The sequence below is a fragment of the Charadrius vociferus genome, unplaced genomic scaffold, assembly GCF_000708025.1.
Source record: "Charadrius vociferus isolate BGI_N301 unplaced genomic scaffold, ASM70802v2 scaffold259, whole genome shotgun sequence".
Taxonomy (NCBI): Eukaryota; Metazoa; Chordata; class Aves; order Charadriiformes; family Charadriidae; genus Charadrius; species Charadrius vociferus.
Window position 1 is genome coordinate 4,378,355 of NW_009661368.1, and position 17,162 is coordinate 4,395,516.

At 45.0% G+C, this 17,162-nt stretch overlaps 1 protein-coding gene across 1 annotated transcript; it reads right to left on the reverse strand.

Annotated features, from left to right (window-relative positions):
* Positions 1–1,456: 1,456 nt before the first annotated feature.
* On the reverse strand, positions 1,457–16,762 carry ASXL1 (additional sex combs like transcriptional regulator 1). The gene is made up of 12 exons (XM_009893390.1): positions 16,724–16,762; positions 12,860–12,942; positions 9,873–9,981; positions 8,619–8,739; positions 8,447–8,544; positions 8,031–8,124; positions 7,605–7,757; positions 7,014–7,177; positions 6,814–6,910; positions 6,214–6,319; positions 5,126–5,741; positions 1,457–4,387 (listed from the first exon to the last, which is right to left on the reverse strand). Exons 2-12 carry the CDS (start codon positions 12,913–12,915, stop codon positions 1,457–1,459), a joined length of 4,545 nt encoding a protein of 1,514 aa, XP_009891692.1. The 5' UTR covers positions 12,916–12,942; positions 16,724–16,762.
* Between the last annotated feature and the right edge of the window lie 400 nt (positions 16,763–17,162).

Below are 17,162 nucleotides of genomic sequence, written 5' to 3' on the forward strand. Positions count from 1 at the left end.
GATGTTCACCTTCTTGCAACGCAGCTACAGCCATGCTCTAGGACAGCAGTTACAGCAGCAACTGGCAAATGGCTTTGAGGAGCTCCCAGGAAAGTACACTGGACTCAGCAAACCCCACCAGGTCAGCCTTGAGGCCGCACACCGCAGTCTGCCGGCACAACGCGGCACGGACGCCCGGGCAGAGGGAGGATGTCGGAACCGAGAGACACCTTTGCATGTTGAGTCTCACGTTAGGCAAGACAGAATACAGCGGCTCCAACTACAGATACAGATTAATAACTAACACCACTTTAATGCAATACTGCTGTAGAGCCTGAAAATCCAAGGGGGAAAAAAAAAAAAAAAGAACCCTTTATGTTCTATGTACATTACATCCATTTACAGAGTTGGCCAGTACTGTGTACAACATATAAATACATGATCAAACAGATGCATAGAGGATACTTACAGGAGCCAAATAATTCACTTTATACATCCAAGAATGAAAATACTAAAAAAAAAAAGAAAAAACACTGCTTTAAATGTTAGATGATCGTCACACAGATGCACAGCTAGACGCCTGCAAGTGGTCAGACGCTGTCGTGTTAAGGTCCTCATTGCAGGGCTGCAATGCAGAGATCGCTGCCACACCAACGAGCTTCTAGCAACCTCCGACATTTCGCACTACGTTGTGGCAAGTCGGCCAAAAGAGGCAGTCACATCAGCTGGTCCAAGAGTTCAGCCAGGCACACAGTTCCCTGGGCCACACATCTTCCTGCAGACCAGCAGAAGGCATTCAGTTGGCACCTGCCATTTTTTTTTTGCTTTTTTTTTTTTTTCCTCTGTTCTTCTTGCATCCTCCAAGTTGGCTCCATCCAATATACGGTTAGCTGGATACGGCTCTACAACCACCTCCAGAGTGCTTTACTGGGCACCACGTTCTGCTGTAGCATCTGAAGACCGTACAGAACCGTCACTGCGGAGCAGCTCTTTGCTCACGCTTACCGTACAGCGGTACTTCCCACACAAACCAAGAATGGAGATGGCAGAAGGGGAGAGTGGAAGACTGTAGGGCTTCACCTAGGGCAGCCCTGAAATAGAAAACACCCTGTTCCAGTTCCTTTGGATGTCAAGATCTCCTCGACGGAGGGTCCACGGATTGCCACAGCAAACTGCCTCTCACTCAGGTGTTAGCCTCAGCACGGGTACCAGAGCACAATCAGTATTTCCACAATAGCACTAAGCAGAAGGATCGCTCCAGTGGGGCGCAGCCCACAGAGGCTGGAGTGTAACCGTGAGCAAGAAAGGGGTTTGCACTGTAGATTTGAGTGGGAAGGCAAGTCAACTTTCCTCACCAAAACAAAGTGTAATAGCATTTCTACTATAAACAGAATAGTATTTTGTGTACAGGTTTTAGGATCAGTCGTTATCAAAATACACACACTGAATATACAATTTGTCCCATGGCCATAATTTATTATCTCACCACAAGGCACAATACACAAAGCTTAGAGGGTCCTATACAGTCATCGTGACAAAACGCCCCGCAGCCTTTACACATGATCATGGCTTTAAGGCTGCACGAGCACTTGAACGATATCTCGTCAACACTGCTGCTATCAGCAAACATCTGCACAGAAAGGGACGTATTGTGGTTTGCAGCAAAGTTCGCTTTGTGGGTTAGCTGCATCATGCTTCCAGCAAGACTTCTGGGAAAAGCTGGAGTGTTGGATGAATAATTAAAGCTGGTGGAATTAAGCTGCAGCTTAGAAAGCTTCCCATAAAACGCTTGCTTGATATTGAGCTGAGAGGGTATGGAAGAAGGCTCCAAAGGGTGATTGTGTCCTTTTCCTGGTTCCCTCGAAAACTTAAAAAATGGCAAGTCCATAACCAGCGGAACACTTTGCAAATGCTCAGTCAGCTCCACGGGGTTTTGTGCTGCATCCTTCCGGTTCTCCGCGTTACTCTTGGCTGGGCTCCCACATGCCAACACATTCTCATTTTTTGTTCCTCCCAGGGTGTTGGTGTGCTGCTTTGAAGTCCATTCTTCCCTTGCAGCTGGCATTCCTTCTCCTGACGCACAGCTCTTGTTCAGAGGAATCTGTTTGCTGGGAGACAAGGTTCCCATGGCTGAAACTTGATCCAAAGCCCTGGAGTGATGTAGTCTAACACTGGGGTTGCAAGGAAAAGCAGAACCAAAGAGTTTTTTGCCTTGAGCGCCAACATAATTTTTATTGACCGCTGTACCCTCTGTCTGATTTGGACCAAGAGAAGTTACCATTGGAGATAAAAACCGAGGCTCCGTAGAGGCATTCAACTTCTCTGGACTTTTATTTGTGATGACACTTGTTAATGAGTTGTGCTGTGGCACCTGATGGACCTTGGGCAACTCCTTCTGCTCCTCAAAGCTACAGGAAGAAAATGTTCTTTCCCGAGGACCCATATCTTCAGGCTTCTGAGAGGCACTTGCCACATTTGCCAGTTGGTCTTGGCAGCTTAAAGTCGAACTAACTTTGGAATGTTTTTCTGGAATAGACCGATCCTCCGCATCCTCTGCTCTAGGCAATGCTGCCCCTGGTCCGCACTTCTCCTGGGGATCTACGGAAGGTCTCATTGAGTGGAAGTCATCACTCCTGCTTAGGCCACTCGTCTTTATTCCTACATCTGGAGAAGATTCTTTGCCAAAATAGCAACTGCTACCTCTCTCCATTTGAAGGGAGAGGCTTTCTGACTGCTTGTCCAAAGGCGGCTGTGTGATTTCCAGCTTGATGTTGGCGTGAGATACTGGGAGAGCTTCTTCCAGTGGAAGGTTCCCCTTAAGCAGCTGCATCACCAAAGGGTTGTTGGTTTCAACAGAGGATACGGGCCGAGCAGAACCCGTCGGCCGCTCGGGTTTCTGGGGCAATGGTGCATGTGGTGGTCCCCATCTCTGTGATGGCGGTGCAGTGCTCCTCACTGCGACTGCAGGGAAGTCCACAACGTAGGCCACTCTATCTGTTTCCACAGATGATTTTGATCTAATCCTACCACATCTCTCAGTACTGCTGTGACACGAGGAGTCTTTCCCAGCCATGTCCCTATAGCTGACACTTCTGAAACATATATCCATCTCTATATTCTCATCAGCTACGTCTCCTTCAAAATCTGAAGCAGTATCTGTTGTTTCACTGTGTGTACTTTGTATTTCATCATCTCCGTTTGTCTTGAACTCTTGAGTCTCTCGCAGTGGCTGATGTGCATTTTCTGGTTCTGTTCTGGGGCACCTCTCCCTCAGCTGCAGAAGTTTTTCAGAGCTATCTATCCTATTCTGGGAAATAAAGTCATCGTGTAAAGAGTGTTTCCCCAGAGACTCTGTATTCTGTTCTTCATTACTTACTTTGCCATCACTCTCTTTCTCTGCCTGCAGGTGTGAAAAGTTATACAGTACAGGGACTGCTTTCTCCACTCCAGTAGTTGCTGATTTGGAGTTATCACTATCAGAGAAAGATTTTTCCACAAATGTTTCAGAGCCATTGAATCTAAATCTAGATACCATTTCTGGCTCATGGCATTCTTTACCGCCTGATGACAATTCTGGCTGAAGAGGAGGATGACTGAAGGAATTTTCCTTTATGTCAGGATGACAATCCACCTTTACAGCAGGAGCACTAACATCTTTGAGTTCTGACACAACCCTATCTCCTGTAGGACTGATCACAGCTCCCTGCACCTGAGAACACGACAGACCATTCACTGGAGGAACCACACATTTCAGCTTTGTACTTTGCCTCTCCTGTGATGCAACACAAGATGGGGTTTCGGTCCTTGGGTCACAGAGGAGCTGCTCAGGGCTTTCCTCCTGCCTCTCAGAAGTTGCATTGTCTAAGGATGACCCAGTCAAAGCATCACAGAACTGCCTTCTAGGTGAACCATCACCAGGATGAGCTTCCCCTGAGCTAGTGCCTGCAGCGCATTCCAGAGCACCGCTTCCCTCGCTCTTTGAAGAAAGGGGGTCTGGTCTTGAAGAGACGAAGGAATTCGCGTTAACCTCCTGAGCAGCCACCTCAGTGTCAGCCTTTTCTCCATTCAGATGGAGAGACGACAGTAATTGTGTTCGTTGTAGATCTGACGAACGCTTTCCATGAGTTCTCTTTGATTTCCTGTGCTCTGTACGGCTGCTGGATTCTCCTCCACCACCTCCCTCATCGGTGCTTCTCCCTCCACCTGGGCCACCCCCACCTCCAATGGCGGCTGTAGCAGCTTCTCGCTGGGCTCGGGCTTGCAAAGCACGGGCTTTAATGTCTGCGAGTGTTCTGGCCCCAGTCCTGCCCCGGCTGGAGGACTCCGTGTTGGGGATGATCCTGGGGCATATCTGGTAAGCGGGCTGACCTTTAACCACCCAGGGTGGTTTAATACGTGAAAGTTGAATCTGAAAGAAAGGGAAAAGCAATTAGTTCTAACAGCTGACCATCTTCAGGCAACGAAATGCATTTTATTAGCATCTGTTCATCGCAATTCTTATCACAAGAATTCAACAAAAAATTAAAATTCCAACTTAAAAACTAATTTTGGCCAAGTAGCATGCACCCCATAACCTCTGCTTATGTGCTCTGTCATGTAATACATAAAGCTCGCTTAATATTAACATTGTTTTACCAGAGCCAGCAGACAAATAGGAAATGAGTGATTTGCATTCAGATCTTCAGAAATCAAAATGGTCTCCTTTACATCAGGATGAATACCTTGAAGCTAACAAGATGGATACCTCCAGTCAAAATGGGAAAAGTCAGAAGGAATACTAAGATTCTGCCCCAAAGGAAAGAAACTGAGAAATTACACAGGATAAAGAATATGATCTGAAGGTCTCTTCTGCAACAACTCAGCTAGTTTCAGGAAACGTGATTTCTGTATCCACAGAAATGCGAACTAACAGAGTAAGCCAAGGTTACCCTGCGCTCTTGTGCAAAGACCTTGGAATGATTTTCCATTCTTTGCCTGTCTAAATAAGATAGTAAACTGTGGTAATCAGAGGTACTTAGCCAGCTCTACCAATTAAACCCTTCCACTTCTTCCCTTAAGATGACAACACTTGACATTTTAATAATGTTTTCATGCTACTGAGCATGACAGCCCTGAGACACCAAGCAGCAGTAATTCTCTTTCCTACCCGGATGGGTGGGACTTTTGGCTCCTCTTTAGTAGGCTGTGGCTTTTCTGGGTGAACACTTTCAATTGTGTTACGAAAGGACTGACGATCTTCAAGCCGGGGCTTCTTTTCGGGGAAAGATGCAGAGGCAGCCTCCTCAAAGCATTTCCTCTTCTGGTCCTTGGTCTCCCGAGCAGAGTTCTCCTGGGGCAAACTGGGAATTCTGTTTGAAGCTGCCAATGACAAATCTTCTGATTTACTGTGTAATTTGGAAGTCTCTGCGGAGAGGTGCAATTCTGAACTCTCTGGCTTCAGTACTGCAGCCGAAGGGCTTGTCAGATCGTCTTTCTTGAGGTCTATCTCAGGCTTTGTCTCTTTATGAAGAGAGGCATCTGATCCCACAGAAGCAGTCTCTTTGGAAGCCTCCGTTTGCTCAGATTCGCGCAGTTTGTACAGGCTCCTCCTGGCTCTGCATCGCAGGTCAGCCCGGGTGCGTTTCTTGAAGTGCCCATCTCTCTGCCGTGTGGAAGGACCGCGCGGCAGTCTTGCTTCCCCCTTAACAGACAGTCCTGTCCTGTTCTCAGCATCTTCTTGCACCAAATTCTGCTCCTGGGATTCTTCTTGGGTCAAGCCCAACCTATGAGGCAAACATAAAAACTAGCTAAAAGCTAAAGCCCATCCTAATTTAAGCATTTCATCTTTCACTTATAGCTGTACTGTCACCACTATAAATAGTAACACAGATTACAAAGCGCAGACTCATCGAAACCTCATCAAGTCAGTCTGCAATGAGATAACCTATACATTTACTATCCCACATTACTATCACAGCGAATGAGAAAAATAAGAAAATGTAAATATCTGTGATGGAAAACAAGTAATATTAACTTGTCTTGGAAACAAAACAGACGGGCTACAAAATTCTGCTGTGACCCAGCCAACTCCCACGAAGGATTTCCCTGGAGCAACAGTCTGAATGATTCACTCCACAACCTGTATTTTTTTCAAGGAGTTCATGCTGCATCTTCTCAGGTATCCACAAGCAGAAACACACTCTGCCACCTGCACAAACACAGATAAAACAGGACAGATGAGGTAAAATTTCTCACTTTTGTCCATAGTAGTCCTCAAAGAACTTCTCTTTCCATTGCTCCACTCTCTTTTCCTTTTCCATCTCCTGCCGAATTCGAACTTGCATCTCATGAGTGAATTCACCTACATGGAAGCAAGAGACTGAAATTCAGTTCCAAACAATACTGATTCTGCAGATGCAACCTTTTGTGTTTTAACAGTATTGCACAGTAGCTATGTATATGAAGGAAAGATTTTCTGTTGTCACCCTGCTCTCCACTTTAGTATGGATCCACGTGCTGCCTGCAACTCCACAAGGGAAATGGTCACACAGCCTCAAAAAAGTCTGAAAAAAACCCCAGTGTTTTATGAGACACAGCCCACCATTTAAGGAAAAATAAGTTCTGACACTACTTTAAACCTCAACCACTTCGTTTGGAAGGTCCCATGGCACCAAAGGAAACACATCTTTGATTTTAAAGAGAAAAAAAAAGTGAAGAAAAGTTGGGGGCACCATAGCCAGGTACATTGCAAAACTGGACTAAATTCCCATTCATTAACTGTAAAAGAAAAACAAAAAAAATCCCGTAAAATGAGTACCTAATTCTCCAGCCACTTAGGAAAGCAAACCTACTCACCATCAGCTAGTCGTTCTCTCCAGCTCTGCGCAGCGTGGGTGAAGAACTCATTATTCAGAGCACTGCCGCTGAGACGCATCAGCCCATCAGCCCCAACCTAACGGGACAAACCCAGGACAAACAAAACATTGACTCCAACTGTTCCACAAGGGAGAGGGGATGCAGTGAATGGAAAACACCCAAGTGCTGCGGCCTCATACCTGTCTGTCAACTTCTGGAAGGAGGTAAAGAAGCTGCTGCTGGAAGTGTGACGGGAGCGCATTAAAGGTTCTGGAGTTTATCAGAGCTCGCAGGTTTGTATTGACCAAAATGGAACCAGGTGTCTCAAAGTCAATATCCTCACCCCTGTTTCGTTTCATTTGCCCTGTAGTTTAAGGACAGGCAAATAAAATAAACATTGTTGTAGAAAAGTATTTCAGAATTCTGGGCAAGAAATTAATGTCAAACTACTACCGCAAAAGGAGCAAGATACACGAGAAAAGACTGTAACATTCAAGTATTAAGAAAGACTCTCAAACACTACTCAATAGACGTGCGTCCAGAACTTTGATATGAGGTCACTTTTTTGTCACATTCAGGTGCAATTCTCAATGCTGCTCTTCAGAGTAGGCAAACTTTTAAATAACTGTCTCGTTAACGTTTGGGGAGGAAGGTCTTGCTTTGCGAGCCTTAAGATTGTCATATACTCTCTGAAGGAAGAGAATCTTGGTGTTTCCTCAGATATACACGGACTTCAGCATTGCCTGCTTTTATAGCCAATTATTCTTCTCACTTGAATTCGAAGCACCTACCAGCTGTCGGCTTTCGGATACCTCTCAGAAGCTGCGGAGGATCCCTGTTTATTTCTGTTCTACTACGCAAGGTGGCTTTGCAAAGGGCCAAAGAGCTGCTGCTGCTGCTGGATGTGCTGCTGCTCTCCCCATCAGCATGCCTTCCTGTGAAGCCTAAAAGCAAAACAATTGCATAAAAATACACAAAGAACAGCAGAAGCCCAACTTGGGAGAGTGGTGTAATATACAAGAATTATCTGCTAATAACAGATCCATTAATACAGGGTATTGCCCTGTTACTGACTCTTTTGATGGAGTTAAACATACACAAGCATTCACACCAAGCGTTAAAGAAATCCTCAGGCAAACTTATAGCTAACTAGGGACAACTGATAAAAGCTATCTATGCCGTCATCAGAAAACCGCCACAACAAAAGCAATGCTCACCGGAGGCAGACTCCATGTGTGCCCCATTTACTTTCAGTGGTGTTAAGACAACACGCGGCAGCATTACACCAGTCTTTTTCTTTTGTTTGGTTGTCTGCGGTCCAGAAAGAAATGAAAAACAAACCAAAGGAACAAAGACATTATGGAGGGGTAAAATAAGATTCTAAGCAGCACATTTCCCAGTTAAAGAACTACCTAGCTCCTAGGTGAATCTTCAGGTGCCATTACATTTATGAATAGCAGAGAATTACCTCCCTGTATACGATCCCTCCCCCATATGGCAAACTCCCCACCTAAGGGGACAGCCCCATAACTCTGAGGTACCTGTGCGCAACTAGTCCCTGTCACACTAGCCCAACTACCTTGCAGTAACGAAAGCACCCCTTGAGAGGCTTCAGGCTCCCACTTTTTCCTACCTGGGAGGCAGTTCTGTAGCTCTCCCTGGTAGTGGCGGGTCCCCGGCTCTGAGATTCAGTGGAACACGAGGCATTAGAGGAGGTTTCATCAAGAGACACTGAAAGAGATGGGCACTCAGTCAGACACCGAAGTAGATCCTACAGTTTAAGATTAATGTCATTAGACACTTACCATCATTATCACCACTCACAGTGCTTGCTTCATTGGACTCGCAGCTTTCTGCATCGGCTGTATCCTCCAGCTCCTCCCCTTCTGGCACAGACAGGTTCCGAGACCACTGCAAGGCATCCTTCTAAACGGGCAAACAGAACCGGGGTGGCTACAGTCCTCCTTCCCAACCACCACGACTTAAACCAATGGGAACAGACGGTTTAGTGGATATAGTTTTTAAGCTTTGGTTTTTTTCGTCTTCCCTATTTTAATCTTTGATGCAGAAAGACGTTTTTAAGTACATTTGGGCTTATAGTGGAACAGAAGTCATCTAAACTATTAGAACACTTCATAGACACCTCCTAGATGAGTAACTTAAACACCCGAAATACATAACGTTAATCAAAGGCTGCACTTTTCTGCAAATAAGTAGTTTCTAATGGAGAGAAATATCTCATTCTTACTGCAAAAGAATAGGCAGCATCAGAGCAGCCAGCTACTAAGATAGTTAGCTTAGGAGATTTATTTACTGCTTGTATAATCAAAGCCATTTAAATTCCATCTGTTTCCAGCAAAATATGGCAATTCAACACAATTTTCTGACAGCAGAAAAAAAAATGCAAACAAAAGAGCCGAGATACCTGTTGCCTATCAAGCTGATATTTATCAGAGAATCCAACAGTACAAAACAATGCAAAAGAAAAGTGTAAGACCAGAAACATTTTTAACATTTAAGATTATTGGGACAATAAACTAAAAATAAAAAGCATTCCAGAGAGACCTCAAGATCTGAGGAAAATGGTTACACTAAATATAAACAGAATGCAGCGGAACACAAAACAGCCAACCAGAAGAACGAATATACATTTTCCTATCAAGATTTTACTTGTAGCTACAAGCTTCCGGACCAATTTAATTTATTGGTTGTCTGCGTTCCCGTGTGGCTGCCAGAAAAGGAGTGAATGGGACTGTTTTGATAAGCAGCCACCTGAGCTGGACACCAAGTACCGCAGTAAGAGGATTTATCTTGCTTGTGCAATTCAAGAAGTAATAGGTTTTTTTTTTAAAAATGAATTTATCATATATATGGCCAAATATAGCTGAAAGGTACAAACTCTAATGAAATAATGAATTCCAGGCACTCTTTCACATGCTGATCTCACATGCAGCACATTCAGCTCTTATGATGCTCTGTGACAGTTTAACACTCAGCTATGCAGAACGAGCAGAACTCGCACCTCAGCCCTCAGTTGCGAGCGGGAACTCAGCGCTTACCTTGAGCGTGAAAAGGCTGATGCGTCCAGGCAGTTTGTAAAAGAGTCCGTCACCTCCCCTTGAATTGGAATGGAGCATGGCGTTGAGGCAGGCGAGGGGAGAAGTGCCACTGGAACAGAGAAAGAAAGAAAACCAGTGAGTTTTAGGAATGGCCTTATCAAGAAAACAGCCCAAAAGACTTGTTTAAAAGGGCATCGTTTAGCTGAGAGGAACAGAGATGATGCTCATTAACTTTACGGGACAGGCACTTCAGTCAGAGCAGTATTACTGTTTTCCTTTTTGACCTGTACATCAGCCTCAACACACCACAGCAATCAGCAGAAATCAGGCAACGTTACGCCAATTTTAAAGTCACTCTCAGCCATTTTTAGACATTTCTAATTTTTATGACCTGTTTCCTCCCTTTCTCTGCTTGAAAGTTTCAGAGTTGGATTGACTTCTACAAAAAACCCAGATTTATTCAGTGGTAGAAAGATGTAAACAAAACCAGCATAAATTGTACACGTACGTGTTTCTGGAATGTCTCCCCTGACATGTCACAGACAAAACTGCACTAGCGGAGTTAGATATAAAAGGTCCGATGCACTAATCTGTCAAGCCCTATGTAACTCCCTGGTTGAAGCAACCATCCTACGCTCACACTGATGGAACTTCTGTGCCACGTAATCTCATGTTTTCCAATACGTCACACATGTACAGGCAGAAAGTTACCTGGAAGAGACATCAAAGCAGTATCGATTTCATTATCGCTAAAAGTGAAACTGAAGACTGGGTTGAGACAAAATATTTCAAACAAAATCATTTCTCAAATTGAAAACTCAAACCAATTTCTGTTTCCACCCTGAATGCGCTTATTTTTTGGACATTTCTTCACAAGCCTTGGCAAGAGACAAAATTACCCTGTATCACTTTTAGATACTACAAAAAAAAAATCCCAGCCTTCTGTCCTGTTAGACAGTGGTTTCCCGTCTGTGTTTAACAGAACGCTCCAAGCACACTAACCAGCCACAGAGCACACTTTCATAGAATAGCCAAATTAATAGTTTTCCCCGAACTGAGGAAAAAAGCAAACAATTAAAACTCTCCTAGGAGCTAGAACTCCGCTATGCTGCTGGGCCCAAGCGTCCTGCCTCCAGCATCAGCCACGCGGGACCACTACTGCCGCCCGTACGGAACACGGCCCTCCCAGCAGACCAGCGTGACCCCCGAAACCAGGAACACCAACTCAGGATTGACTCAAAGGGAAAAACATCTCGAGCCACCAAGCTATTTCCTTCAGGAAACAGAGTTTCAGGAAGGGCTTCTATACAAGTACCAGCAAAGTCCACTGCATATTTAGCCAGGCGGGATCACTGCCTTTATTCTGTGAACAATTACGCTCGGGGAAAAAAAAAAAAAACACAGCCTTTTCTTAAAGCAGAGAATTAATGACCGGAGAAGGAAAAGCAGATATCCTGAAGGGAAAACACAGACCTTTAAGGAACGATTTAGCTCTGTGGGATTTAGCTTGACACGTTCCAAAGTCTGGTCTTTAGTTACATACTGGGACAGGTCACTTGTCAAAACTGGGAGAGCACCAAGATAATTCATATGTATGTGAAAAAAGACCTACTATTACCTTTAGCAGAGGACAGCCTATGCACGTAGACTTTTAACTACCTACTCAAATAAAAGGACTAATGTAAGAAAGGCGCAGAGTACCGATTAAAACAAAGCTATATGAAGGTCCTCATTAAAAGCCTGTCTGAATTCTACTCAGAGCTGTGAAACCACCGCCCATATCTAAACCAACGAAGATCTCCAAGGCAAGGATCGCCAGTGGCAGGTGGGCGTTCTAACAGCTCCGATATTGATGCAGCAACACCCGCCGGCATCATCCCTCTCCAAACAATGGCAACTCCTACACACCACACCTCTGTACGCATCCATTTTCACTCTTCAAACCATCCCAGCTGTTTCCTGATTTCAGACACAAATAAGGAGCAGAAACAAGCTAACATTTTGAGTTGTAAGGTCGCAGCAGAAACGAGTTTACCTTCCGAAGCTAGGTGAAGTACAGGTTCAGGAAACGCAGAGACCACAGTGGAAAACAGTCCACAGAATCAAGGTGAGGGGAAGCAAGACTAGAAACAGCCCAAGCATCTGGATTCCCCAGAGGTCAATGGGAAGCACCCAAAAGAGACTGCTTTTTCTGTCCCTGGTAGTCAAACTTCCTTTTTTTTTTTTGCCAGGCAGCACTAAATGAGGCATTTGGACTATCACGGTTACCTACTTTCTTTGATCTGCAAGACACTCTGTATTTCTCTTCTACTACTGTCACAGAAGCAGATGGAAATTCACAGGAACTTAATCAAGGAAAACAGTCTCCCACTCCTGTCGTATCCGAGGCTCCATATCAGGTTCTTTTCCATACAAAACCCACCTTGAGATGGGCATCTCCTCCATACAACGCCAAGAGCCACAACAGTGTGAGCTGCGCTATCACGGTGCTCGAAAATCTGAGCAGAAGCCAGTACAGTAATACAAAATAAAGACTTTTTTGAGTCTCCTAAAACATAATGTCTGCTCTAGAAATGAAGCATCAGAGGAGACAAAACACAAACTGTTCTCAAATGAGAGTCACCATAGCAGAAACTACTGGGAGCTACTTATGAGAGAACTATCCAAGTAAGTGGCAAGTACAACACAATGCCGGAGTCTGAGCTGTAATAGGCATTTATTTTACAATAGGCGGATGAAGGGGACTCTGTATGTTATCAAAAAATCCAAGAACAGCTTCCAGATAATGTCAAAGAAAAAAACCAACACACATAACCTGTATATAAGTGTCTGTACTGTCATCTGAAATTGCCATGCTGGAAAGAAAAAAAAGGAAGAAGAATAGCGGGCTGGAGATTGAGGCAGAATTGCACGAAGCAACACAAGCCTTCATACGCAGCCTCCCCCATGCTCCACACTGTGTTTTAGACAAAATCATCAATACTAACCTCATTTCCTTTAGTCCTTCAGCCTCTATGACCTGCAGAATCTGTTTTGGGGTCATAGGAGCATCAGAGTAATTTTCCAGCACCTGAAAAGAGAGAAAGACCACGTGTCATTACAGAATTTGCTTCTGCATTCACAGAACTACTCCATAAGCTGCGGTTCAGACCCAATAATATGCCTCTTAAAACTTTATTCACCCGCAAAAGACACGCTAAAAATTTCAGGCTACCTCAAGATTAAATCACGGTAAGCATCACAAAAGGCTTACCTTAATCTGGTCCCTAATTAACTGAAATACAAACACGAAGGAGAGAAAAAGCAGCAGAATTTAGCCTTGACCCCATAGCATGAAACTGATGGAAGCTTTACCACAGAGTTCAATATACATTAGCCCGAGCTGCTGCCACATACAGCCTTCAAAACTGTACAGTGGTTAGAGACCTTTAATGATGTAAAATGTTCTCCCTGCCATATACCTCCCTACCTCTCCACAAAGCATCCAGTATTTTTCTGCCAATAAAAGTATTACTGTACAACTATAGAATTCAATAGCGTACCTTCCTTGGATTACTGCGTTCATTTCATCTTCGCTCCATCTCAAGAAGGGTACCACGGGTAAGAGTCAGAATTCTTGTCAGAGAAGGACAGAATTCAGAAAAGGACAACAATAACAATAAAGGATGTGGGAAAAAATTATGGCTAGAGAGACTAAAAAGATTTGGACTGCTTGCCTTTGAAAGAAAAATGAGTAAAACCAGACGTTAAAAAGGCAATACAATAAATAACAACTCATCCTTTCATACATTATATGAAGAACAGAATTGCCACTTACATGTGAAGAACCAGAGAGGCTTATACTTTTTTTTTTTTTTAAAGCCTGTGGAACTCACTGCTCCAAAATGTCTAGAAGCAAGAACTCAAGATTCAAAAAGAGGACCGGACATTTCTGTGGATAAGAAGATTACCCACATAAACAGGAAACAATGAACAAAAATAAGCTGCAGTAGATGTAAACCACGATGTTTCTTTGGGAGCAGATTACCCTACAGCTGCCTAACACGCGCCGTCTCCTGCGCCTTCCATTGAAGCAGACAGTGCTGCTCTCTGAATGCAAAAAACACCAAACTCAACAGACCTCAGGGTTTGATCAAGCAAAAAGGCTGCGATGTAGGTACAGGACATGGCCTGAAACGTCCAAGAAAAGCAGGAGGGGGTATTCACTCGGGAACTTTTTGATCGTAACTGCGGTCTAAATTCCCCTAACCTAATGGCCACAATGATGCACAATCCTGATTTCATTTGTCCCCATGCTTTAGAGGAGTCAGCAACACGATGCTGTCTTTCGGTTTGACTTGTGTGAGAAGCCAGTGGAGGAACCCAAACGCCCCATTTGTATCAGCAACATCCAGAACTGAGTCACTGCAGCACCGCGGCATGGCACAACGCCTGCAGGCTGCCTCCTGGAGTCGCGTGAACAAGACATTTGCAAAAAACCCCAAAACCCCTGTGTAGGGCACCATTCACATCTCTGTACCCTCTCCAACCTCCGCAAGTAAAGAAAAACCCAACCCATGTCACTGTAGCTCTGTGCTTCAACTATATTTTGTGATAAAAGGAATTTCTTAAATCATATCCACCCAACGTGTATTTTTCAGATGCTTCAAGATCATAAGCATTGGTGGTGATAACCTGGTAGGGGATGGAAATTTGAGAACTATGTAACCTGAAATAAAACACAATGAAAACACAAAGAGTTTAAAGAAAAGATCAAAGAAAGAGATAAGCCATATTCAGAGAGTGAACAATTTAAATTCCGAGTCAATACAGCTCCATCACACTTTTTCATTTACTAATCAAAAAGCCTCCATAGGTTATGACGCTTCCGTGCCTTCCTCATGAACTGTCACCCCCCGTCACTCAAAGGGAGCAGACAGCTGACAAGGGGAAACACATCGCTGCCGAGCTGAGTGCAAGATCCACAAAATGGAATATGCCTGGTCTGAAAAATAAGGAAAACCTTCACAGCTTATAAAACCTCTCTCAAGCGGCAGCCACGGCAAGCAAAACACACAGCCTAAAACTGAGCATGAACGGGCATTTACATAAAGATAAAAGAATCTACGCTCAGGGGAACAATTTCCAATCAACAGCTATATTAAGCGTACAGACTGCTTAATGGAAGAACCGGAGGAGAGAAGATCCTGCGGCTTTAGCCACCAAAGCCCAGTCTCCAGCATCACCCCCCTCATCCCTCTCCAACCGCCAGCACCACGTCAACCTTCCGAAGGAGCTACGACTTAAACAACTTGGCTATTCCTCACCCCCAAAAAGATTCCCCCCCCGACACTACTTATAATACTGATAGCCAAGGGTTCCTACATCCCTAATTATGGAAGTTTACATCACTCCCCCTATTAATTTACTAGACATCCAGCTCTGACAGCACTTGTTGAACAGTCCTATGGCTCCGTGTGTTCAAATGAATCTTTAAAGGCTTATTTTATGGAACACGCATAGTATTAGCTCTGTAGGAGCAGGAGCACTGAAAAGCACTTTTGCCTATGATTCTCAGAAACATCGAGAGGAATACCAAATACAATAGTTCACGTCAGAAAGGAAAATTAAAAGCATTTTGACAGGCAGCACGTGTAAGACTAGTGTTAAATAAAGATCTATTTTTAGTGGATTTACAATCAGTCCTGCAAGCTGGAAGTGCAGCTACACGACTGTAGGTCTCTGTAAGTGGATAATCTAGTACGAGATCGTTCTATTTCTGGTTCATCAATGGCTCTAAGATGCTGCTGAGGCTTAGACATCTCATGCACCCACTGTGCCTGAGGGTCCGGCCAAAAGACAGGCGAGAGGAGCTGTGTGAAGAGATCCCTCTGCCATCACACAGCGAGGGTGAGGAGGTGTATTAGGAGGCAGCTTTTGAGTCACAGTCTCGTGTGCTGCTTTGGGCAGCCTATAAATACTGATTTTTTTTTTTTTTTCCCTCCACCCATTAGAGCTCGGGACATTTGAATGAGGTGACTTTGTGCAAGGTCCCCTAGCACTGCCTCCGCCCCCGAGGAAAGCATCCCTGCCACCTGCAGCGACGCGCTTGGCTCCCAGAACCAGGGCCTCAAAGAGAAACGCACAACGAAGTACCAGACCACCCGATTCCTGCAGTGAAGTTCTCCAGCGGCCGGCTTACATCCTTTGCCAGTTTTTCAAGCAAAGTCATGTGGGTCTGAAATATTATAATTTACACACAAAAGATTATGCAAGTTGCTGGAAGACAGATGCTTGTCTGATTAGGTTTCCTCCTGGCAAGCAGTAGGAAAACACTCTGACAGCCAAACACATCTTACTCAGGAGGAGCACCGAGACCTAACTTAAATACCCTCAACACCAGACAGGAGTCTCAGCTGGAATCACCCATACTGCTCCCTCTGAACATTTATGTGCTCCCATGCGTAACCTGGCCAGGCAAAAACAAAATAAACACACACACAAAAGAAGAAACAAGGAAACAAACCAGCCGCAAGCCCTGTAAAACCCTTTCTATAGCTGTCCATACGCTACATAGCGAATACAGCCGTATCCTCACAAGTTGAGTACCACTGACAGGGCTACAGGGAGGAAACCGCAGAGATCCGTTCACGCCAGCCGCAGGCGGTCGGATCATCCCTTAACTCTGTGTATCGGCACTCCTGTACCTGCACAGATCTGCGTCACCGTGAGAGAGCACCTCCGAGGCTGAGGCCAAAGGCAGCGAGCTCCTTCCCACCAGCCGCAGGAGCAGCCAGCGGCGACCATGGCAAGAAACGAGGCTGAACACCTCCAAACGCACCCCTTAAACACAACTTCTGGCTGCTCCATGCTCACTGCCTGGAAGATGCTGAAGTTCTTTTTTCTTTTTCCTTTTTCTATTTCCAAGTTTATAACTGGGGCTCAAGACAGACACAACTCAAAAGCTTCCTGGAGGGAAATTACCCTTCTCCCATGGCGACAGCAGCGTTCCACCAGGCCGACGCCACCACCACCAGAGCAGAGCTGGGGCCCAAACAACAAACCGCCAACAAACACAAACCCTCGCTCCAGCAAAGTTTTAACAAGGCAGGGGTTTTAACTGTGAGCACGAATAACCGTGAAACCAACGTGGTGGTGGGTTCTCTGTTGGGTTCTCTCATCCATCTGGACCGATTTCCCCACTGGGTCTCAGCTGGTCCCTCTAAAGCGGGGAGAGCTGGAGAAACGATGCTGCGAGGGCAGGAGAAAACCAGGTGGAGATATGATGCTCACGGGGCGTTTACTCCAGGG

Coding starts and splice junctions, on each gene's coding strand:
- ASXL1 (XM_009893390.1), bottom strand. CDS start 12,915: ATGACCCCAAAACAGATTCTGCAGGTCATAGAGGCTGAAGGACTAAAG. Junction 8,545..8,618: donor TGTGAGTGGTGATAATGATG/GTAAGTGTCTAA, acceptor CATCTCTTTCAG/TGTCTCTTGATGAAACCTCC. Junction 7,758..8,030: donor ACACATGGAGTCTGCCTCCG/GTGAGCATTGCT, acceptor TTTTGCTTTTAG/GCTTCACAGGAAGGCATGCT.